Below are 22,146 nucleotides of genomic sequence, written 5' to 3'. Positions count from 1 at the left end.
GCTTATAAACGATGATTCAACACTATCAACTGAGGGTCACAGTTGGAAACCCAATAGGCCCGACTTTCGAGTTGCTGCGATGAGAATACGATGTTGTGTTGTGCAAGTGGCCAATCTCGAGACAAGCTTATACGCCAAAGTACCAGTTATGAGCTTGGATGACATCGTGAAGAATTAGGTATCGCCTATACAACTCGAGCAGGTGGTCAATGAGAGTCAATCTCACTCAGTGAATCGTTTTGTGGTTTAATTAACTTTACCGTATGCAGGAACAAATGTCCGAGTTTAGCTCCCCTGTCGATCATGTCTGGACGTCATGACTCCAGCCTCTTCTTACACCACCGACTCATTACTTAGTTAAGCATCATGTCAAAGGCCGAGATGTTTCCGACGATCGAGATACTCTAGACCATCCCTAGTGCCAGAATACTTTCCTGTCCCGTTCAAACTGGGCAATACCGCTTGTATCTTGACACTCCTGAATACGACGCCTCCCCGCTGCGGCCCGGCGGCAATGGCTTTGACAAGGAAATGCAATAGGTCTAGTTGTCCGGAGAAAAGTGTCAGAAGAGCTAGATTCGCAGGAAACAAAGTTTGGAGAGGGGACAGCAAAGGGTCCAGGCTAAGCCATGTGAACTTTGGAATGTTGATCGGGAGGCTGTCCCAAAGTTTGTTGGTTCCAGGCCCGATTAGCTGTCAAAACGAATCGAACAGATCGAAGTGGCAAGATGTTTGACAGAAAAATGTGTATATATGACATGCTTGGCCTGGTGTTGTAGGAACAGTTAGGAATATCTATCATTTTACTCTTTATACTCTTTACTTTCATACTCTCGTTTCAAGGGACTAGGACTCAATAACCAAAATGAAGTTCTTTAACCTTATCACTCTCGTTTCTCTTGTCTCGGCTTTCCCTCAATTCCGCCGACAAGAAACCGTCGTTGGAACTATCAAGAGCGCTGTTGACACTCTTGCCGACACCACATTCACAACACTCACTATAATTGGTATGTTTTTCCCTTTCTATTGAATCAATGTTATTAACTGTAAATCAGAAAACGCTGCTGCTACTCTCAAAAACACCACACGGGGTACCGATGCCACCGTAGAAGCTCAGATCGCCATCCAAGCCAGCCTTGAGGAAATCGCCGATGCTCTACAGACTGCCACTACCCAAATCACCCGTGTTACCACCGGTGCTGTAGGAAATGTCGGTGGTCAAGTCTCTCGTCTCTCTTCACGACAGGTTGTCCAACTCACCGCTGTGCTTCGACGCACCATCGGCACTCTGGACGACACCCTCGATACGGTCTCTGGCCTTCTCAAGGACCTAACTCCTGAGGTTCAGGCTACGATCGAGGCTGAGCTGAACGCTCTGAGACAATCCGTCAATCCTTTGCTCCGCCCTCTGCTCCTCTTTACCGCTGCTGTCCGAAACGCTGTCCCTAGGCTTGGGGGTGGTATTGTTCGAGGATTAGATTCAGCCTTTACCAACTTGATCCAACTTCAACGGGAGCTTGTTTCCGACATTGGTGTTCCCCGAATGGGAGGCATTTAGGGATATGATCTAGGGACAGCTCTTGGACTTACGATAATTACAAATATCGAAAGATAGCTCGCTTGTTACGTCAAAAGCTATGAGCGTTAGGAAGAGACAATACGCCTCTTTACACTTAATACAGTAATCCCTTGTTATTTTATTGGCCCATTGTGACGCCTCAAACTGAAATGTCTATACTGGATTTGGTAACTTGTTGGACCAGTGTTTGTGAAATCGCCGATCAGGGTTCTCGAGACCAGGCACAAAACTGTTTAAACTCTATCACAGCATTCCTCATCCGGAGGACGGAAGACGGGACGAACTGGGCTTAGACGCACACAATGGACCAAAGTGAAGTGTAGATAGTCGTGAGTAATTAAATCTACCTATAGGTACAGCGCTGCTAAACAAACTCCTAACCTTTTAGACTCATCTCCTCTTACCACCCTTGCCCTTTGCCTTTCCCTTGGACTTGGGAGCAGAGCCCTTGTCTCCGGCCTTCTTGGCCTGGCTTTTAGCCTTGGCCTCTTTGTGTCGGGCCTTCATCTCAGCCTCTGAGTTCTTGCCTTTCCTCCACTCTCCGCCACCCTCGGCACGCAGTTGCTTCAAATCTAGTCGCTTCTTGTCCTTGTTGCTTAGCTTGCCCGTCTTCTTCTTCATCTCCTCTCTCATGCCGTTGAGCTCGTCTCGGCCAGCTTGCTTGGATTTCTTCTTGTCGTGCTCAGACTCGAACCATGTTCGTCTGGGTCGACCCTTGATCTCGGCTTCGTGCTGGATCATGTTCTCCCCCTTCTTGACTTGCATCTCGACGTGAGCGAGTTGCTTCTCTTCCTTCTCTTCCTCCATAATCTCGTCAATCTCGTCATCCATCTCATCGATCTGAGTCTGGAAAGCGTCAACCTCTCCGGAATCAAGCTGTCGGCTGACAATCTTGGCTCCCTGAGCTTTGCCTGCCTTGACAGCTGCCTTTACGACCTTGCGGTCTGACTCGGCCGCTATTGTCAGAGCAACACCCTTGCGACCAGCACGGGCTGTTCGACCGACTCTGTGGACGTAAATGTCGAGGGATTGAGGAGCTTCGTAGTTGATGACTGTGTCGACACCCTTGATATCGAGACCACGTGAAGCAAGATCAGTAGCCAAAAGGTATGCCACCTTGCCGTCTCGGAAGTCTTCAACACTTGAGATACGCTGGGAATGTTAGTGAATGTTTGATTCAGAATTCGAAATAAGACTAACCTGTGTTTGGTTCATGCTACCGTGAAGCTCGGCACATGAGAGCCCAAGCAGACCAAAGATGATACGTGCTCGATGGGCGTCCTTCTTTTGACGGAAAAAGATAATGACTCGCTCCTTGTAAAGGTTCTTGCAGACATGTGCCAGGTAACCCATTCGCTTGTCCTCTCGGCCAGGTCGTAGACGAACAAACTCTTGCACCAAAGTAGTAACAGTCTTCTTTTGGGAGTTGACCATCACTCTGGCGGGTCTGTTCAGACCAATCGAGATAAGGCGGTCGACGCTGGATGTCATGGTAGCGGAGAAGAGCATAGTTTGTCGTGATTTGGGGAGTGTTGTAAGAATTTCGTTGAGTTCCTCGGCGAAACCATCCTCAAGCATACGATCAGCTTCATCGAGGACCAAAATCTCGACAGTGTCAACGCTGAAGCTGGCAGAGTTTCGCATGTGATCAATGAAACGACCTGGTGTAGCAATAATAACGTCGGGTCGCAACTTCAACTCAAGCTCCTGGGCCTTGAGACTGAGACCACCGACAGCGAGAGTAAACTTGATATCGGTAAATGCAGCAAGCTTTGTCGCGACAGCGTGACACTGGATAGCCAATTCACGAGTAGGGAGAAGAACAACGACTCGAGTGGTGGGGATCTTCTTGGGTCGGTAGAGAAGACGTTCCAAGATTGGCAATATGAATGCACCCGTCTTACCACTACCTGTTTCTGCGCCACCGACAACATCCTTGCCCATCAGCGCAATGGGAATGGACTTGGCCTGAATGGGTGTCGGTTTGGTGAAACCAACTGAAGCAAGACCTCGCATGATGGGACGGGACAGAGACATTGTCTGGAAAGAAGAAGCAGTTGCCTTTTTGTCGGGGTTGTTCTCTTCCTCAGGGGCGAAGAAAGCTTTTCGCTTGGCCTCCTCCTCCGCATCTTCCTCATCGTCGCTGGCGTCGGAAGCATCGTCGTCAGGGTGGTTGGTGGGAGTAGCGACAGAGTCGTTGTCTGAAGCAGCCTCATCGTCGTCCTCCACCTCGATACCAGACTCTTCCTGCTCTTCCTCGTCATCCTCCTCTTTCTCATCACCAGACTCCTCGGCATCAGAAGCGACGTTCATACCGAATGCATCGTCAGCGAGAACCTCGTCATCGTCGTCGTCCAGATCGACATCCATGGTCTCGGCCTCGACATCGTCTGCCTTCGCTTCCGCTGTCGCATCCCCGGTAGACTTTCCGAGCTTCTTTTCGCGACGTCTTCGGATGATTTCGTCAAGGTCGACTCCCGCCTTTTCGACTCTCATGCCCTTCTTTGCGCCTTCGAAACCCCAACCCTCAAAGTCCTCTACACCGTTGTCATTGGCCGCTTCGTCGCCTCCGAACTCGAAATCAGAGTCCATAGCACCATCGTCGTCGTCATTGAATCCCCAGATACCTTCTACGGCATCCTCGTCGTCATCCTCTTCGGGGCTAGCATCGCGCTTCGATTTCTTTGACTTTTTCGCAGTCTTGGCCTTTTTCTTGGGAGGCTGCGCAACGACCTCCTCCTCCTCAATGGGAAGCTCGTCGTCGTCGTCAATTGTAAAGATAAAGTCGTCCGCCGGCTTTCGCTTCTGTGAGGGTGCCATTTTGTCGAATTGAAAAAGGACACTGATTCAATACTCTGATCAAGATTTGCAGAACGCGATTTCAAGCAGTGGGGCTGTCATTGGAAGCAAATCTCGAACTTTTTTTTCTGCCGCTTCTGGAAATTTTGGCGGTGAGAGTTTGCAGCGACCAAAAGTTACAGCGGCTATGCCACGTGACCCCTCTGAATTTCCAGGGGTCCGCAGAGGGGTTCTAAGATGACTGTACGTGGCGGTACATGCGCGGCCCATGAAAGACGGCCAAAACATCACACAAACGCTGGTCCTTCTGGGTACCCCCCACCAACGGCTTCCTGGTTGATTGGGTGACAGACTCCATGGGTTGACAGCTTCGTGGAATCAGCAAGACAGTTGCTTTTAATTTCTCCCCAACTAAACCCGACAGACGCAATCTCTCTTAGCCTCTTGTCCCTTTTGCGCCATCCTTTCTTCTATTTTCCTCGACGATCTCTCCTATACGCCCATTCGTCTTCTCTTCAGTTCTCCGATTATTTTACGACCCCGAATAATAAACTACAAACCCCAGCAATCAGTTCAAAATGGGCGAGTCGAGGTTGGTAACCACATCAGGCTGCCGTTCAACCACAAACCGTTACCGTTCGCAAACTAACCTGGGGTCAATATAGACAAGAACTTGTTGCATGGCTCAACAGCCTCTTGCAACTCAACATCACAAAGGTTGAGCAATGCGGTACTGGGTAAGTCGGTCTGTTGTTTGCCCCGCCCCCTCGTTGCGGTTTGCTACGTTGTGTTGCACCATGCCATCATGGAACAATTCATAACAAAACACCAAAACAGCCCCGCGATTGCCATCACGACCGCCTCTGTCTGGCTTCGGAAGCCTCAAGCCTACAAAATGATGGTTCTAACACCGCTTTCAGTGCCGCCCTCTGCCAGGTTTTCGACAGTATCTACATGGACGTCCCCATGTCCAAGGTCAAGTTCAACGTGAACTCTGAATACCTGTACATTCAAAATTTCAAGGTCCTCCAGAGTTAGTCACCTCGGTCGTCTCGTATCTACAACATCCTAACCGTTGACAGACACATTTGCCAAACACCAGATCGACAAGCCGATCCCCGTCCCTTCACTCATAAAATGCAAGATGCAGGACAACCTCGAGTTCCTCCAATGGACAAAGCGCTTCTGGGACCTCAACTTCCCCGATCACGAGTACGATGCCGTTTCCCGACGAAAGGGCGGCTCTATGCCTCCCGGTGCTGCCGCTCCTAAACCTGTCTCTGCTGCTACTGGTGCCGCTCGCCGTGGAGGCAGCACCCCTAGCGGTGGACCCCGCGTAGCAAAGGCCGCTGGACCCGCCACCGCCGCCCTGCAGCAGGAGAACGCTACACTGAAGGAGACAGTGGTTGGTCTGGAGCGGGAGCGTGACTTTTACTTCAGCAAGCTCCGAGATATCGAGCTTCTCGTTCAAACGGCTGTCGACGAAGACCCCGAGCTGGAGAAGCTGGAGGATGGCCTCGTCAAGCAGATCCAAACAATTTTGTACTCTACAGAGGAGGGCTTCGAGATCCCTGCCGAGGGCGAGGTGGACGACCAGGAGACTTTCTAATCGTGCTGATACCATCAGTCTCTCGAGAGATATAATGAACGCGACCACGAATGTGCTTTGGGGACTACTGGTTTCTTTGAGGAGGCAAAAGGGCATAAACTTGGAGTTGCGGACCCATACTTTTGGGGGAGATGTTGAGCAATAGAAGCTGAATATTTCTCTTTACTTGTTCCGGAAGTGTATTTAGTTCCTGAGGATGAGTGCAAAATTGATCTTGTTGGACACCCATGTACCGCCTTGAGTAACATTCTGGGAGGTCAACGGGGACGGGACGGGCCGTAGCCAATGGCCGAAGCTACGTGGATGAGATATACAGTATAGCTAGATGATTCTAGCGACTTGGGAGAGTAATAGATGAGTTGTTTGCGATAATGGTACTGTTTTAAATCTTGGACTGAACATGAAGCTAGTCTTTGTCCATTAGCTATGTGTTGCGAACAACAAAGAAGCTTAGCAATAAGAGGCTTGGAAGAGTGCAAATGATTACCTGAGACCCTGTCGTGAATATCCGATATAGCTCAGAAGCTTATGTCTACCAGACATGATAGACCATAGTTGTTGAAACAAGGAGATTGTTGGACTGATCGTCGAGTTGTTTTATCCTTCAGTCGCAACAACTGTTGTGTCATTTACCTACCAATGGCAGACAAGAGACGTTTCGTACAATATACCCATGCTCATAGTGTTTATCAATTACTGTTGGCTATAGCAGATAGCTATGTATTGTTAATTAATTGTGTACATCCGTTTGGGGATGACTGTACCGTACATTAATATTCAGTTACTTACTGGCCAACATGTGAGTAGAAGAGTATCTGTTCCATCGTCAACTTTAGGACCTTGGCCAGGAAGAAATTAATGAAACTTGTAGTCTTCGCCTTTGACATTTCTACAAACATGATATCATATGGTCAATGGGCTGGTTGTAACCTGAGCCTGGAATGAGGCTTGTTTCACCGCATGGTGCCCCCAGGATATGAGAGTTGTCCATTACAATCATAAGAGACGAAAAATCAGTTTATGCTATTAGACTATTTAGATATACATTTATGTTTATTTTACACTCTGAAACTTGGAAGCTTACTCCAGTGTATTAAACATGTGTAGGTCTGGTCGCATGCAAAACCTGTTACAGCTTAGTGGCGACCTACTGGGCGTTGTGACCGTGACGGTCAGCCGAGCAGCGCTATAGGACGGAGGCTGACAGGGCCTGGAAATCTAGTCTCAGCGTACGAATACGTCAGATAAGCTCTATGACCAACGCCATGACCGTGGCGCATTCGTCACTTTCCTCATAAGTTCAGGCTGTCCGTTTGTCAGAGAACCACAAAGCAAGAAGAAACACAAATCAACATGGCACCGCTGCTAGAAATCGCTATCCCTTCTACTAGCGTATCCGACGAAGGATCAAAGAAGCCGTATACGCTCTACAACATTACACTGCGACTTCCCTTGCGATCCTTTGTCGTGCAGAAACGATATTCCGACTTTGACGAGATCAACAAGATCCTCACACAGCAAGTCGGCGCGCCACCGCCAGAGCCTCTTCCTGGCAAACACTGGCTCAAATCCACCGTCAACTCTGCCGAATTGACACGCGACCGCCAAGTAAAACTCGAGAAATATCTGCGTGCGATCGCAGAGTCACCCGATCGACGATGGCGCGACACTCCAGCCTGGCGAACTTTCCTCAACTTGCCCAGCTCGAGCACGACCAACTCGGCGCTGTCGGCGGGCGGAATGGTTAGGACCGCAGCTTCTGGTGCCGCGGACCCCGGTACATGGTTGGACATCCATCGGGACTTGAAACAAAATATACACGAAGCGAGACAGTGTTTGTCGAGACGAGACGCCGCTGTGGACAATGGCAATTCGACGGCTGCAGCGGAAGCGGGCGCAGCAGCCAAGAGGGTCCTCGTACAAAGTGGCACCTTGATCGCGACACTTGCGGATGGGCTACGAAGAATACAAGAGTCCGGGCGACTCGGTGAGGGCGAATTGCGACGACGACGCGATCTGGTCAACCAAGCTCGTATGGAGCGAGAGGGCCTCGATAAAATCTCCAACAGCATGCCTAGCTCGACCGCAGCTGCTGGCCGAGGCGGATTCAGTCAAGGGCAAGCTTCAACGGCCGACAAAGCTGGACTTTTAAGGGGAGGTCGTCCCGCCGGTCGTGTCCTGGGTGCCCCTCTACCAGAGACCGACAAGACTCGCGAACTGGATAATCAGGGGGTTCTGCAGCTCCAAAAGGAAGAGATGCAGAACCAGGATCTTGCAGTTGACCAACTCACCGCAATCATCCGACGACAGAGAGAAATGGGTGAGCAGATCCACGAGGAAGTCGAGCATCAGATCCGAATACTAGATCAGTTTGACGACGACGTCGACCGCACGGGAGCGAAGCTAAAGGTAGCCAACAACCGTATTAAGAAGATGTGACTGCTATTTCTCACGCTGGTTGTAAGGATGATTCTGCTTGTGGTACAGGTTGCGGTTTGGTGGCTATGGTTTTTGAGGATACTACTTAATGGGCTGTCATGGGTTGCAGACATTGCGACTTTTATGGCGCAAACTTGGGGCAACAATTAAGGGATGAAAGGCGTTGGAATAGGTTCATGATCTTTCGATAATTGCAGATTGCTTGGATCGTTGGTGTTTGTATGAATAGCGCATAGCAATAATAGCGATTTCACGATTAGCAATGCAACTGAGGGCTGAATGCATCACCGTTGAGTGCTACCTTGGTTCAGTTAAGCATCATGAAACCTTGTTCCTTGTTAGTGAGTGGTGAGCGTCAGTCAGGAACGTCTACCAGCCACCTCTTTTATTCGGAGATTACTGTATCAAGACTCGGTCAGTATTTTTCATCTTTGAAGACCATACCAGCAGACAAGAATAAAGTTCCTCGTCTTGTAGATTATGAGAAAGGTATCCTGCCTGACTCACAGCTCGAACGGCTTTGAACGAGCCACTATCTAGAACAAAGTTGAGCTCTGACCTTGGTGATAAATTGCAAGAGGATGAGGATGGTTGCATGGGTTGAGGTGGTACATGAGAGGTACCTGTTAGTCTGTCACTCTTCAGCCCACGATGGAAGAGGACAGATGCTAGGAGTAGATGAAAATAGTAGGTCACTTGATGCTGTTAGGAGCGGATATTTAGTCACATTATTCTTTCACCTTTGAGTCAGAGGTCAACTTTTCTCTGCCCTAGTCTGGTGCCTAATGAGATGACAAGGCTAATCAACCACCAATTTTCTACTGGATGCAAGTCATGTAAACACGAGGAAACAGGAAGATTGGCGTCTTTTGTTAAGTGGTTTCAATGTGAGACTAGCCCAGGCATCGGGCATTAGCATAACATCAGGCTCAGACATGCAGCGCAACTGCACGGCGATGCGATGCACCAAAATCCGTCGTTAGGCTCGATATTCTGGTGGCTGAGCTACGTCACTAGCCGATGGTCGCGAGCTTAGCGCGCTTTTCTTTTTTCTCCTCTGGTCTGGGGTGTATTTTGCCGATCTTTGGTTGCCAGGCAACGCATGATCAAGAGATCAATTGCTTTTGAGTCATTCACTCATTTACTTGAGATTCTGTCAAGAGATTGTAATAAACAGCAGGTCAAAAAGACCCAATTACCTATCGATTGGTGCCACGCTTCGCAAGCGTTGTTTCCATGAATATCTTTCACGTTTATTGGGAGGCTGGGCAAGGTCGAAGATGAGTTTGGAAAATAAGGTGGGTGGTAAAGAGGGCCTCAGCGGTGAGGCGATGGACAGCCACTCCTTTTTCCTTGGCATGGCGGAAGCCACGGAAATCCATTTGATCTCGAACTTCTATCTGTAAGAAGAGAGTTGCAAACGATGAGATATGGACATTGGATTAACCTTTTTGAAGATTACGTCCTCGAGTTTCATTCGTGTAAAGTGACAGGCTCTTGGAAGACAGCTCAGGTACTAAACTCAAACTTTCCACTAACAATGTCGCGGGAAGTTGAGTCAAGTCATTAACTATCTACTTCAAAACCGCATCCGTGGCATTGGTGTCGTGGAACCCCAGTATGTACTCCGTAACCACAGAGAAGCGACAGCCGCGGCATCTAAGCCTCAACAAGGATACTTCTGCGAGGCCCAGACCACGGATGCGGATTTCAGTTACTCACCCAAAATTTAATTCGGTGGCGGTGAAAACGGCAACGTTGCTAAACTCAAGATTCTGGTTTGTCGGTGACGATTCGAGATCTGCCACATTAACCGTGTACTATAGTCACAGTGGATTTGACAGGACAAGCTCGGACTCTTACCATTCATCTATTGCGGGACTTTCGATGAAGTGTTCAAGGAACTGATGCAAGAGATATTCGTCCATGTTGCTCAGAGTGTTCGCAGGCGGGGTCTGCAGTCTCGCTGGATACTGCGAATTTGTTGACCATTGCAATTGGAGCTCGCATGCAAGGCCCGAAACAAAACACATTCTCTCTAGTCCAATCGTTTCGAAACTGGAGAAAGATATCCATCACAACGCTTCACTCTCACGATCGACGGGTGGATGTTTCTGTTTGCTGTGCGCAAGCTGGCACAAGCTCATAACCGAACCAAAAACTTCCGTAGAACGATTCTCAGTACCAACTTATCGCTTAAGTGTTCTGTCCTCTATCATTGTTCTTCTTGATCCACAGGGTCCCGTCAGTGCTTTGGATGCGATGCAAGCCACCCGTCATTCACAAGGAACATGTGAAAAGAACATGAGGGCGTCGACATGTTGACAGGCAGGGGATTCCCAGCTATGAAGTCATGAAAAGAGGAACGCTGGGGGCCAAAGTTATCACACCGTTGCGAGGATTTCGTTGAACGGGAGTCGGAGGTTAATCACACGTTCGGCAGATAGAAGAAGGATGAACCTTGATGTGGCAGTATGTATCAACACATGGATGATCGTAGCTTGTGATCTAATGTGATTGTCAATATACACTCTATCTGGAAGTACGGAACAAATCACAGGACAGCCGTTGGGTGTACCGTATGTCACAGATGAATTGGCGCATCAACAAATCATCGAGCCCTCCGTATCGTGCCATCAACGGTTTCCAGGGCAAAGATGGGCAAACATTGAGGGGACAGCAAAAGCAAAACAACCTCTCGGGTTTCCGTATCGTCAAGAACCTGAATCCTAGTCTACTAGTCTCCCAATTGATAGGACGAAACGTTCAGGGTGAAGTTGTCGTTTGTGATCTGTTCACCAGTCACAAAGCAACAGTGAGTGATGATATCCATGTGGTGGGGCAGACGAGGCGGGTGCATCCCACTTGACGGGGGTTAAGGCGCTAGAGCCAGCCTGGAGCGGCATCTGCGCTAGCCATGAAGCGTCACAGAGTCTTCAGGCCCTGGCCTAACTGTAGAAAGTGCCCAAGGTACCCGCAATGTACCTTTTACAGGGCTCATTCGCTGCACTGCATCGCATCCACCCACCCACACTCACTTTGCCCGTCCCGTCCGCACCTACGGAAAGGTACCCACCTTTCCCAAAGCGCCTCGAAGTAAACATGGATGATCCCATGCATGCTCTCTCTCTCTTGTTCTTGTTCTTTGCCTCGACCCTACCTAGTTCACCTCCGCCTCTCTTCATGTCCATCTCCACAGCGAAGCAGCGCCATTTTTCTACTGCCTCCTCTCCTCGTGTTCTTCACATCCTGGCTTTTTCCCTCCTCGCTTGTCTGTACCTACAGTACTAGTCCTCTGCATCCCGCAACTACACCAGGTTGAGGTAATAGGGAGTTGCCATCTTGTATCACAAGTTGCCATCCCTTTCTTGTCCATTTTGCTCAGGATCCTCGACTCGAGTTAGATCCGTCTCCTGTATTACCGATTTTGTCTTGCGTGAGTCTTGTTCAACCTCGTTTCCCTTGCCGCAGCGACCCAGCCCCAGCCACTCGAGTACGCAACTTTTTTCTTGGTCTTTTGCATTGTCGACAACCTGCGATTCAAGGCTCTTGAGTAAATCAATTATGCCGGGGGCATCAACTAACACTGCTTTTAGCATCATCAACACCTCAGCCTTGATGGCTACTGTATAAACCAGCCGTTGCGCCCACGATCACGACTCCGAGATCCGGATAGGCCAAGGAGTTTTGCGAAACAACCTATTCGACCTCCAAACCAAAAATGAGCGGTCCCCCTCCGCCGCCTCCGCCTCATGGCGGAGTGCCAAAGGGTTCCGGTTTGCCTCCAGGCAAATATGACATTTTTGTCATCCCTGAGCACTCTTCTGGAGGCGGATTTTTGTATCTGCCGTCTTTGCAACCAAATGTCAACAGTTTCGCTGCCGGATTCGCTTCAGCCCTAATACTCGTCGTCCTTGGTCAAACATTGGCCCCTTTCGTTCGAACTTGGTGGATGTACTCCGATAACTCGAATAGCGCCGTAATGGCAATGCTTGTCGTTGGTGTTGGCTGTGGAGCATGGGCTTTGGGTCGTTTCCAAAACCAAGATAGGGGTTTTCCTGGTGGTCCTGGAAGCAGTAGTTCTGGTAATGGTCGTGGTGGTCAAGGTGGATGGAATTCTGGTTTTTCGTCGTCAAACGCTGGAGCACCACCGCCTCCACCTCATGGCACTCCTCCTCGGCCTCCTCCTCACCAGGATACACCTCCCAGGCCGCCACCCCATGGCAATGGTCCTAGGACATCGTGGCAAGGCGCTCCGCAGACAGACGAAACTCCGCCGGCGCCACCTCCCCATTCAGCGCGTCAATCGCCTCGAAATGAGTCCGACCCACGTCCTCGACCGTCTCCAGAAGCTCGGCCTCCACCTCCGCACACGCCTCCCGAAACTCCTCCGCCGAAGCACGCCAAATCGAAGTCCAAGTCCAAACCCAAGCCGAGAGACCCCTCGCCTCCGCCAAAGTCTCGACCCGGAACTCCTCCTCCCCAAAAGTCTAAATCCAAACCGACGCCTGATCCAGAAAAGATTGCAAGAGCTGAAGCTGCCAAGGCCGAGGCCGCTAGAGCTGAGTCTGCAAGGATAGAAGCTGAAAAGGCGGAAGCAGCAAAGAAACAGGCTCGAAGAATCGAAGCAGAAAAGGCTGAAGCGGAAAAGGCCGAAGCTGCGAGGAAAGAAGCTGAAAGAATCGAGGCCGCCAGGAAAGAAGCCGAGAGGATTGAAGCTGAACAGGCCGAAGTCGCAAGAAAGGAGGCTCACAGAAAGGCTAAAAAGGCCGAGGCGGCAAGGAAAGAAGCTGAAAGAGTCGAAGCTGAGAGGAAAGAGGCCGAGAGGATTGAAGCCGAAAAAGTTGAAGCTGCAAGGAAAGAAGCCGAAAAGATCGAACTCGCGAGACTTGAAGCGGAACGAGCTGAAGCTGCCAGAATTGAAGCTGAAAAGGCAGAGGCTGCAAGAATCGAAGCTGCAAAGATTGAGGCCGCAAAGGCTGAGGCTGCCAGGAAAAAGAACTCCTGGGAAAAGGCTCGCGAAGAGATGAGAAGAAAAGAGGAGGAACGCAAAACCAAGGAGGCCGAACAGAAGCGCCGCGAGGAAGCCGCAAAACGACTTGCCGAACTACGGGCGAAAGACGCCAAGGAACGACAAGAACGAGAAAAGGTGCGCCAGCGCAAGGAGCAGGAAGCCCAAGAGAGAAAGGAACTCCTCGAGGCCTCTCAACGTGCCAAGGAATTGGCGATCAAGTTGGAGGAGGAACGCAAAGAACGAGAGCGCCTAGAGAAGGAGGCCAAGGAAATCCGCGAGCGAGAAGCCCAACGGGAGAAGGAGGCCCGTGAGCTCGCAGAGAAGAAAAAGAAGGAAGCCGAAGAACGCGAAGCCAGAAGACAGAAGTTTGCTGCTGAACGAGAGGCTCTAAGAAAGAAGGAGGCCGAGGAGGCTAAACGGCGAGAGGAAGACCAAAAACGAAAGGAGATGGAGAAAGCTGAGAAAGAAAAGGCCGAACAAGAGAGGATCGAGAGAGAAAAGGCCGAAGCTGAAAAGGCTGAGAAAGAGCGCGCTGCTAGAGAAACCGCCTCTCGTCAACCGAGCAGTTACGCCTACTCGGGCGTTGGTGAGAAGATCAGCATGTGGCCCAACGGTCGCCCACCAGCTCCCAAGTCTACCACCTCCTCGTCAACTGCACACCAGCCTGCTCCCAGCACAGCTTCCTCTCAAAGAAAGGCTGCTCCGTCCGCCACTAGGTCCAACGTTTCTGGCGTTAGCACCGAGAATTCGTATCGACCTTACGACAAGCCCAAGCAACCAAGAGAGAGGACGTCCATGTCGTCGCTCGGCTCCGAATCGTCTTGGGCGGCTTCTCAGACTACTGGTCGAACAACGCCCCCTCCTTCGAGTCGTGCTGGCCCATACTCCACCAAGGATCCCGACAAGATTGTCATCTCGGGTGTCTACCTGTTCATGAACCAATTCTCCAAGACTCCCGCGAGTCAGCTCATCTCTGGCGTTGGAACCGTGACTGACGGACTGATACTCCGTATTACTACTGAAGGTCTTTTTATCGATGATGATGTCCGAAATGTACCACAACGGGAATGGGACGTCAAGGCTTGGACCCTTAAACAAGTCGAGGTATGGTGCCCCCCGCAATGCTTTAATCTGCCTTCTGCTTCCCCTGCCCCCGGTACAAACCCCTCGCTTCATGGAATGGCCTCGTCTCGGGCACGCGACCTCGGTATGGCCCAACCTCTGGTAGGCGACGAAGCCGAAGTGTACTTGACCGAGATGCTGCGCGCATGCAAAACTTGTTGTCGCCTTGGTTTATGCAATAGGAAATTTCGAGAGGCTAACATTGTTTCTTCAACTGGACAGACTGGAGAGTGGAAATCAAAGGGCCTGCATATCGTGCGTGCCTCGGTCCGAGACCAAGAAGGAAAGCGATACCTATTTGTTATCGATGAGTCGGAGGCCTGGAAGGTTTCGGTTGGTCTTCAACGACTCCGCCGCGGCACCCAAGTTCGACAGCTTGCTGTCAGCGGAATGGCAGCCGCAGATGCCCGAGGCACTCTCGAGATGCTTGGATGGGCTTGAGACTGAGACGTATTCGCTTCGGTACATAGATTTTGGGAGAGACGGCACCATCACCAAGAATAGAAGTATAGAAGAGCGGGCAGCGCTGTGATTTATCGGTGGACCGGAGAGCGGTTACCTAGGTGAAAGGATCAAGTGCAGCATTTGTGGCGAAGTTGTTGGAATGTCGGTGAATTGCATAGCAAGACAGGAGTACCGGGGCAAGGCGGACTGGATTTGACAGGGCTGGCCGACCTGTGTCAGTCATTTTGTTTCATTGCGAGCTGTTCATCATACCCCTTTGGCATCTTTGATTGGATCAAGGATAGATTTTACGATGAGAGATGACTATTAATTCGATGTCTGTTTGAAGCTGTATTGTGGTGACTGTTGTCCTTGCCTCTAGGGTAACCCTGGAAGATGTCTTTTAGATGAACAGGTGAGTAATGTGAGACTGGACATAATAGATAACTTGCTATATTCTTATTCCTGTCTCCGGTTCCTATTGAGGCTTGGTATGAGAGAACTATGTTGTGGATGGTGTGAGTTGGGAACCATTTGGATTGAGTCTCATTGAATCTACCAATGAATTGTCTTTTCAAGACACTTCTTATGCACACCAATCATTATAGTACCATGGATATTTCTGCAGACAAGTCTTATTCGCCTATTATCTCTTTGTAAATAATTAGAACAATGTGTAGTAAGAATGAATATGATGTTGACGCCGAGTTGCGTGCCAAGTTGGTCATGTGACGCAATCTCTATTAGTACTGTGGCCTCTCAACATCAGCGAAACCACTCACTTACACTCATTCACTTTACTCATCGACGCAACTCAACAAACAAAAAATGGAGACCATATATCTCATCATCGGCCTTTTCATTCTTTTCACGGTCGGCCGAGTAAGTAAACCCCATCTCTCAATCCATTTACCACTAACTTTCCAGGCCATCTTCGCGGATCGTTCCCCCATCCCCGAAACCTCAGGAAAGGTCAGCAAAGTGACCGAGGCATCAGAGCTGGACACAGTCCTCTCCTCAAACAAGCATGTCGTGGTAGACTTTTACGCCGACTGGTGTCCTCCATGCCGCGCCATCGCGCCCGTCTTCTCCACTCTCGCTGACAAGCACGCATCAACCGGCCATCTTGCTTTTGCCAAGGTCAACACCGATCATGTGAAGGAGGTCGCTGCCAAGTATGGGATCTCGGCTATGCCCACTTTTGTGTTTTTCACAGATGGTGTGCCCAAGGGTGTTTCGGTTGAGGGATTGCCGAGTGGCCATTCTGTCAATGTCAACAAGGATGGACTGGTTGATAGGATTCGGGGTGCGGATCGAAGGGCTTTGGAGGCTGTTGTTCAGGTTTTGTCTAGTAAGGAGTAGGATACTGGGGTGATGGGAGAGATACAGCTATGAGACGATTCATCTTACAAACGGTGGATAATGGTGGCATGGCGCAATCCGCTGCTATTTGTGCATGGCAAGAGTTGGCGAGCTAATGTATATCGTCTGGCGCCCATGTCCCGCTGATAGGGCCATGTGTCCAGAGCCATACCAGATACGTGTTCTACGATTGAAGTTTGTCACTGGTTTGATCCAAGCTGAAACGCAATAACCGATAGCTGATGCCGAGACATGACATTAGATATCCGCATTATACCGAAGTATCACTTTACACCCCCCAGCTGATTCATACATCTCCTTTACCTTCCCTACATTGTGACCACAATCTTGGTCGTAGATAGTAATTAAATAATCAACAGTCATAACCAGCAGTCACAATAAACAGTCAGAGCAACCAACATTCATGATTCAATACGAATAGAGATAGAGACACAATAGATAGGACAATGCTTTACTATTCAATTTAGCTTGTACTAACACCATACTTCGACTGAAGCGAGCGGCACAGCCTTAACCGGCGTGGTCTACACGGGGGTGAAAGGTTCCTGATATCCTCAGGGCTTGGGTACAATACGATTTGCTGTACAGTCTCTGTGGGCAAACTCTCGAGACCTGGTGCCATGTCTGTTCTACTCTTCCTTACTGAGAGACAACGTCATGGCGTGCTGCCACCGCACAGCTTCCACCACCCAGCCAGCGCGCTCTCTTTCGGCGGCGCTCAGAATCCAGAGGTTGGCAGCAAGCGTCGCACGGAAGTGCTTATCGACGCTGCCCTCTCGTCGCACCCATGCCTCGAGACTCGCCTCTAGAGTTGTACGAGACTGCTCCTGGAGGATGGCATAGACCTCAGGAGTCAATGCCCCCGCCATGTTGTGACGCTCCAGCGCCTTCTATTCTTCAGCTGCGAGATCTCGCTCGCTCGCTGACTGAGCTCCCGTAAGTCTACCCTGAGACCTGGTGCTCGCCACGGCCATTCTCTTCCAGTGTTGGATGGTTAGGCTTAGTTCTCTTCAGGCTGCTATGGATATTCTTAATACTGGAGTATCTGCGACCAAAATTGTAGTTACAATGTAAAGAAAGGGACAGTTCAGTATAGTTGACGATCTTGGGTTTCATATGAGATCTTTTTAATACTACCCAGTCATAACCGTCAACTTATATAAACTACTGCCCCCTCGACAACACATCTGTAGCATAAAGATACGGTCACATACAGTACATTCACGGCAAGATAGGTAGAATTATGTTTGTCCAGCAAATCAACGACATCTTCAATTTAACCGGTCGCTATATAGCTCCGGACAACGTTGCCTGCTGCAAACACGCAGCGGCTATCCCGCAGAAGGAACAGAGTAAGATAGGCTCTTATGCAGTCTTCTAGATATCGATTTCATCATCGCCACAATCAAGCTCAAACTCGGCGGCCCTGAGGTATTCCTCCCACTGAGTCGCGAGATAGTCAGGCGAGCCAAGCTCGAATGCTGGGGCGGCAGTATCAAGAGGGCCTTTGCCCTTGCAAAAGCCGCAAGACTGCCCCTTGCAAACGGAACATGTCTTATCAGACACTTCGTTTTGCTCTTGACCATGCGTATACTCCAATGCGTCGTGGGCTCGGAGTGACGGGCGTGAGCTGTCCCCCATTGATAACGGCATTTTTCTTGTTAGTTTCGGCCTTGACTTCTTTTAAGAGAAGCAATCTTCATTTCAAGAGAAGAAATCTCTCCCAAGGCGGCGTATAGCCTGTTGGTTGTCTCGGACAACTCCCTTTCGATTTTGTCGGCCACTGTCCGCGTAACTTGGATATCGGTTTGATATCCGCGCTGGTAAGATTCCAATCTAGCCTTTTCACGTTCAAGAGAATGAATCTTGTCGTGCGCCTTGGACAGCTGGTCTTGTACCTGCTTCAGGCTGTCAAGCCAAATGCACTCATTCTCTCTCAATTTGTTGACAGCTGCGTCCCTTTCTATGCGGATACGTTCAAGTTGACCACTGAGAAGTTCATTTTCTGCACGCAACTGGTTATTATCGTTGACGTCCTCGACGATAGCCTGCTTAGGCTCTGGCTCATTGAGATCTTCGGCTGTGAACGTTATAGTCCTAGCCCAGGCCTGGCGCCTGGCTTCAGCTCGGCGGGAGGTGTCGGCATTGTAGTTAGGCTGGTTGGCAGTATACCGACCAGCTCCAAAGTCTTGGACTCCCAACCTGGAGGCATGAGGGGTGATCTGGCCACCTGAGAAGGGGCCACGCGGAGCACCAAAGACACCTTGGCCACGACCACGGCCACTATTACCACCAGAAACGTTTGCCACATTCTGAGGAACGGGCTTGTCGCTCTGAGGAGCGGGATTTTGAATGGCATCGCTGCCCTGAGTGCCGTTTGAGGCCATCGTGACTATCAATCTTTAAAGCGCAGTGTAGAAGTCAAGAGTTCTTTGTGAAGATAGATTGTGAGGCACGATGTTTTGTTGAAAAGTCTTCGTGAAGTTGTGCACAAAAATATTTTCGTGTCATTAAAATTGAATGCCTCTGCCAAAGAACGGTGCAGTGATTCACTGACTGCCAGCTGCCGGCTGCCTGCACTTGCAGTCATACTTGGCAGCCCTTGAATATCCAACTTTACAAGTGAACAGCCATATATGTATGGCAGTCACTACCTGCATTTACCTACGATCAAAAGAATCATATTTCTGCAATTGTGTTTTAATGTATAGTTATACTAGTACTAATATTTACTGAGCTATGCAGTTCAAATCTATATCGTGGTTATTGTAAATAAAAAAGGGGCGTGTTGATGGTGTACGCATTCACTGCAGATGCATCTCGAATGCGACAGATATTCACAGACAATTCATCAAGACTACCCCGCACTTTGCACTTCTTTGTCTCTTCGTCTTAACTCTACCTTGCTTGACCTTTCTTTTTCCTTCATCAACAACATCTACACTCGCGATGGCTACCACGGTCAACCCTTACGACGAGGACGCTCGTCGTAGCTACATTGTTGCCTACTTCAAGGCTGAAGGTCTCTTAGACTTGGAACATCTCAATCGGAGGTACGCTTTAGCAGTCTCTGGATTGAACAACAAGTTGCATTCCAAGAATGCGCTTGAAGTCGGCCATTTATTCTTTGAGTATATGCTCGACCTTACTATCTGGAATGACGCCTGTAAGTAGTACTTATGATTATGTATGCCGAGACTCGACTAACGCAGCAATGACAGTTAAAGCAGCTGGCCGTGTCGCCCCCAAGTTTCCGTGGGACCAAACTCCCAGAACCAACGACTACAGCAAGGGCATTACGATTGTCTACAGGGAGTGGCGCCTGAAGAATGGCTACAATGTGCCTGTCCCTGCAAAGTGACATTGCCGCAAGTCTCCCAGACTGCACCTGGCTCTGGCGCGGTTTCGTCGGCCCCAAGAGGCCCCAAAGCCATGGATCCGCGAGTGATGGAAGTCGTTTGTGCCACGGCTGATGCGGTGAAGGAAAACGCAGCCATCTATAAGTCTTGGGCTGACGAGTTCGCTGAGGAGAAGGCCAAAGACGAGAACAAGACAATTCAAGTCATCGGTGATGGCATGGAACCATGTATGTTTGGTCAGGACAAGCTGAATTGAAGAGTGAAGTGTTGTCCCATCTATTGTGTCTGTATTCGTATTGAATCATGAACGTTAACTACTCTGACTGTTTATTGTGACTATTGATTAAAACGCAGCCATCGATAAGTCTTGAGCTAACGAGGTCGCGGAGGAGAAGGCTAAAGCAGAGAACAAGAAAGCCTTGGAGAAGGCTGACGCAGCCTTGGTGATGGAGAAGAAGGCTCTTGAGGCCAAGGCCATCTATGAGGCTGAGCTCACCAAGATCCGAGCTGGCAGAGGGAAGAAGGGCAAGGAGCCCATGTCAGATGCTCCCATTATACCCAAGGGAATCCTGATCCCAGTTCACCCCGACTTTGAGGTGGGCAAGGACAAGAGGGTTGGGAAACTTCATGTTGCCATGCTGGACGTCCGCCACAGAATCTGGGAGAGCATCAATGGCACCCTCTCTTTCAAGGATCCGGTCGTTGGGCCTTTCGAGGTCGCGCTCCCGCCGTGGCTTGACTTCCATGGTCTGATCTGGGGTGAGAATGGCGAGCTCTACGAGCGATTAATCTCGTCGATACACAAGTTTCTCACCGTGGGGTGGATTATCGCTGGAGGGAGGCCTTCGTGTTTGGTCGTTGGCTTCAAGCCCCCTAATCAAGATCCAGCCAGTGAAGATCCAGCCAGTCGCATCAGGCACTGGCACGATTTGACAACTCTCTGGGAAGACGTTGTCACTTGGGTCAGCCAGGCCAGATATGGCAACTGTACCACCCTGTTGGACAGCCCAAGTCCAACAACCTTTGCCTCCGGCGCCGGTATGAAGTTACCACTTGCCAACTCATCCGAGATATAATCATTGAAGATCCACGAAGAGAGTTCCTTGTCAGTCGATAGTGGCACGACAAACTTAGTTTCGACGCCTTCTGGTAACGGGAAGCGAGGTACCATCGTCAAAGGAACCAGTTTGCAATTTTCCGGCGAGCTTAGAGCGACAGCTGCACAAGCTTCGACGATTGGAGCATATTGAGAGGGATCAAGGCCTCCATTTGCGATACAGCTAGCGACTGTCTTTCCCTGGACTGCGGCGAGAAGCTCTTGCTTGATCGAGGTCGAGTTGTAGTCAAAGACTTGGCTGGCACCCAGTTTCTTGAGGTAGTCAAAATTTCTGGGTGATGCAGTGGCGATGACTTCGAATCCAGCTGCTTTGGCAAGCTGAACGATGCTACACCCAACACTGGTCGATCCTCCCCAAATGAGAATGACTTTGCCGTTGGACTCGGTGCCAGGGGCAGGAAGATCGAGCGCCAAGTATTCCGGATGAAACAAAGCCTTGACAGCAACACTCAAGCATAGAGGAAGCGTAGCTGCTTTTTCGTAGCTGATATTGTCCGGGATCTTGGCGCAAGAGTATTCTTTTACAGGGACGTACTCCTGAAAACTCCCCATGGTAGAGCCGGCGACGCGATCACCAATTTTGAACTTGGTGATACCAGAGCCAAGGGCTACGACTTGTCCGGAGACATCAGAACCAAGTATAGCTGGGAACTTGAGCCATGGAAAGTAAGTGCCGAGTTTCTGCTGGGCACAGTCGACGGGGTTGAGGGCGACTGCATGGTTCTTTACTATGACTTGGTCGTCTTCAGGCTCTGGATATGGAGCCGATTTGAGCTCAAGGGGGGTATTGACGGCAACGAGGTATGCGGCTTTGTTCTCTGACATGATGTGTATTGATGAATAGATCGGATGATGGCTTTAGGGGATTCATTGTGTTAGGTTATGGACATACACGAACGTTCTTATAGTCAGTCAAGTCTTGGTTCTGTCCAGTGGGTAGCAGAAACGTTGGCCTCCTAAGTCCCAAGGTACAAAAATAAGTAGTCTAAGAAGCCTAGTCTAAGTAGCACAAGGTGGTCTACTAATTTCGTCTCTTATGCTTTCAGAGGTCTACATGTCATATTGACGATCATAGATTCAATGACTGTGGTGTGGTGAATCAGATATCAGTGAATACGAGTCGAGGTTAGTGCTTATTGAGGGAGGACAATGGGTGGGATCGGATATAAGTCGTACAAAGTCCGCCAAGAGTGCAAAAGCCGCATGACTGACTGGGCTACCCCGGATCCAGAGCGTATGATCCAATAAAAATGGCCGGGGGATTAATAGATCTACGAGATC

General features: G+C 49.8%; 11 protein-coding genes across 11 annotated transcripts; 7 read left to right on the top strand and 4 right to left on the bottom strand.

Moving 5' to 3' along the window:
• Positions 1-865: 865 nt before the first annotated feature.
• Positions 866-1,558, top strand: FPSE_01617 (uncharacterized protein; the record flags this gene model as incomplete). Its single annotated transcript, XM_009254737.1, has 2 exons — positions 866-1,007; positions 1,056-1,558. 2 exons carry the CDS (start codon positions 866-868, stop codon positions 1,556-1,558), a joined length of 645 nt encoding a protein of 214 aa, XP_009253012.1.
• A 411-nt stretch (positions 1,559-1,969) lies between these two features.
• FPSE_01618 (uncharacterized protein) lies at positions 1,970-4,399 on the bottom strand (the record flags this gene model as incomplete). The annotated part of the gene is made up of 2 exons (XM_009254738.1): positions 1,970-2,731; positions 2,780-4,399. The coding sequence occupies 2 exons, from the start codon at positions 4,397-4,399 to the stop codon at positions 1,970-1,972; spliced, it is 2,382 nt and encodes a 793-aa protein (XP_009253013.1).
• Positions 4,400-4,956: 557 nt separating this feature from the next.
• FPSE_01619 (uncharacterized protein) lies at positions 4,957-5,987 on the top strand (the record flags this gene model as incomplete). Its single annotated transcript, XM_009254739.1, has 4 exons — positions 4,957-4,970; positions 5,044-5,115; positions 5,299-5,411; positions 5,461-5,987. 4 exons carry the CDS (start codon positions 4,957-4,959, stop codon positions 5,985-5,987), a joined length of 726 nt encoding a protein of 241 aa, XP_009253014.1.
• A 1,353-nt stretch (positions 5,988-7,340) lies between these two features.
• On the top strand, positions 7,341-8,426 carry FPSE_01620 (uncharacterized protein; the record flags this gene model as incomplete). Its single annotated transcript, XM_009254740.1, has 1 exon — positions 7,341-8,426. The coding sequence occupies one exon, from the start codon at positions 7,341-7,343 to the stop codon at positions 8,424-8,426; it is 1,086 nt and encodes a 361-aa protein (XP_009253015.1).
• A 3,721-nt stretch (positions 8,427-12,147) lies between these two features.
• Positions 12,148-15,003, top strand: FPSE_01621 (uncharacterized protein; the record flags this gene model as incomplete). Its single annotated transcript, XM_009254741.1, has 1 exon — positions 12,148-15,003. The coding sequence occupies one exon, from the start codon at positions 12,148-12,150 to the stop codon at positions 15,001-15,003; it is 2,856 nt and encodes a 951-aa protein (XP_009253016.1).
• Positions 15,004-15,834: 831 nt separating this feature from the next.
• FPSE_01622 (uncharacterized protein) lies at positions 15,835-16,368 on the top strand (the record flags this gene model as incomplete). Its single annotated transcript, XM_009254742.1, has 2 exons — positions 15,835-15,888; positions 15,934-16,368. 2 exons carry the CDS (start codon positions 15,835-15,837, stop codon positions 16,366-16,368), a joined length of 489 nt encoding a protein of 162 aa, XP_009253017.1.
• A 650-nt stretch (positions 16,369-17,018) lies between these two features.
• FPSE_01623 (uncharacterized protein) lies at positions 17,019-17,258 on the bottom strand (the record flags this gene model as incomplete). The annotated part of the gene is made up of 1 exon (XM_009254743.1): positions 17,019-17,258. The coding sequence occupies one exon, from the start codon at positions 17,256-17,258 to the stop codon at positions 17,019-17,021; it is 240 nt and encodes a 79-aa protein (XP_009253018.1).
• A 374-nt stretch (positions 17,259-17,632) lies between these two features.
• On the top strand, positions 17,633-18,009 carry FPSE_01624 (uncharacterized protein; the record flags this gene model as incomplete). The annotated part of the gene is made up of 2 exons (XM_009254744.1): positions 17,633-17,741; positions 17,771-18,009. 2 exons carry the CDS (start codon positions 17,633-17,635, stop codon positions 18,007-18,009), a joined length of 348 nt encoding a protein of 115 aa, XP_009253019.1.
• A 41-nt stretch (positions 18,010-18,050) lies between these two features.
• FPSE_01625 (uncharacterized protein) lies at positions 18,051-18,776 on the bottom strand (the record flags this gene model as incomplete). Its single annotated transcript, XM_009254745.1, has 1 exon — positions 18,051-18,776. The coding sequence occupies one exon, from the start codon at positions 18,774-18,776 to the stop codon at positions 18,051-18,053; it is 726 nt and encodes a 241-aa protein (XP_009253020.1).
• A 562-nt stretch (positions 18,777-19,338) lies between these two features.
• FPSE_01626 (uncharacterized protein) lies at positions 19,339-20,824 on the top strand (the record flags this gene model as incomplete). Its single annotated transcript, XM_009254746.1, has 4 exons — positions 19,339-19,555; positions 19,611-19,729; positions 19,771-19,975; positions 20,121-20,824. 4 exons carry the CDS (start codon positions 19,339-19,341, stop codon positions 20,822-20,824), a joined length of 1,245 nt encoding a protein of 414 aa, XP_009253021.1.
• Positions 20,825-20,954: 130 nt separating this feature from the next.
• Positions 20,955-21,690, bottom strand: FPSE_01627 (uncharacterized protein; the record flags this gene model as incomplete). The annotated part of the gene is made up of 2 exons (XM_009254747.1): positions 20,955-20,975; positions 21,037-21,690. The coding sequence occupies 2 exons, from the start codon at positions 21,688-21,690 to the stop codon at positions 20,955-20,957; spliced, it is 675 nt and encodes a 224-aa protein (XP_009253022.1).
• Between the last annotated feature and the right edge of the window lie 456 nt (positions 21,691-22,146).

This window comes from Fusarium pseudograminearum, chromosome 4, assembly GCF_000303195.2.
Source record: "Fusarium pseudograminearum CS3096 chromosome 4, whole genome shotgun sequence".
Taxonomy (NCBI): domain Eukaryota; kingdom Fungi; phylum Ascomycota; class Sordariomycetes; order Hypocreales; family Nectriaceae; genus Fusarium; species Fusarium pseudograminearum.
Note: the sequence above shows the minus strand (reverse complement) of the source record. Positions and strands in the feature narration are given on the sequence as shown.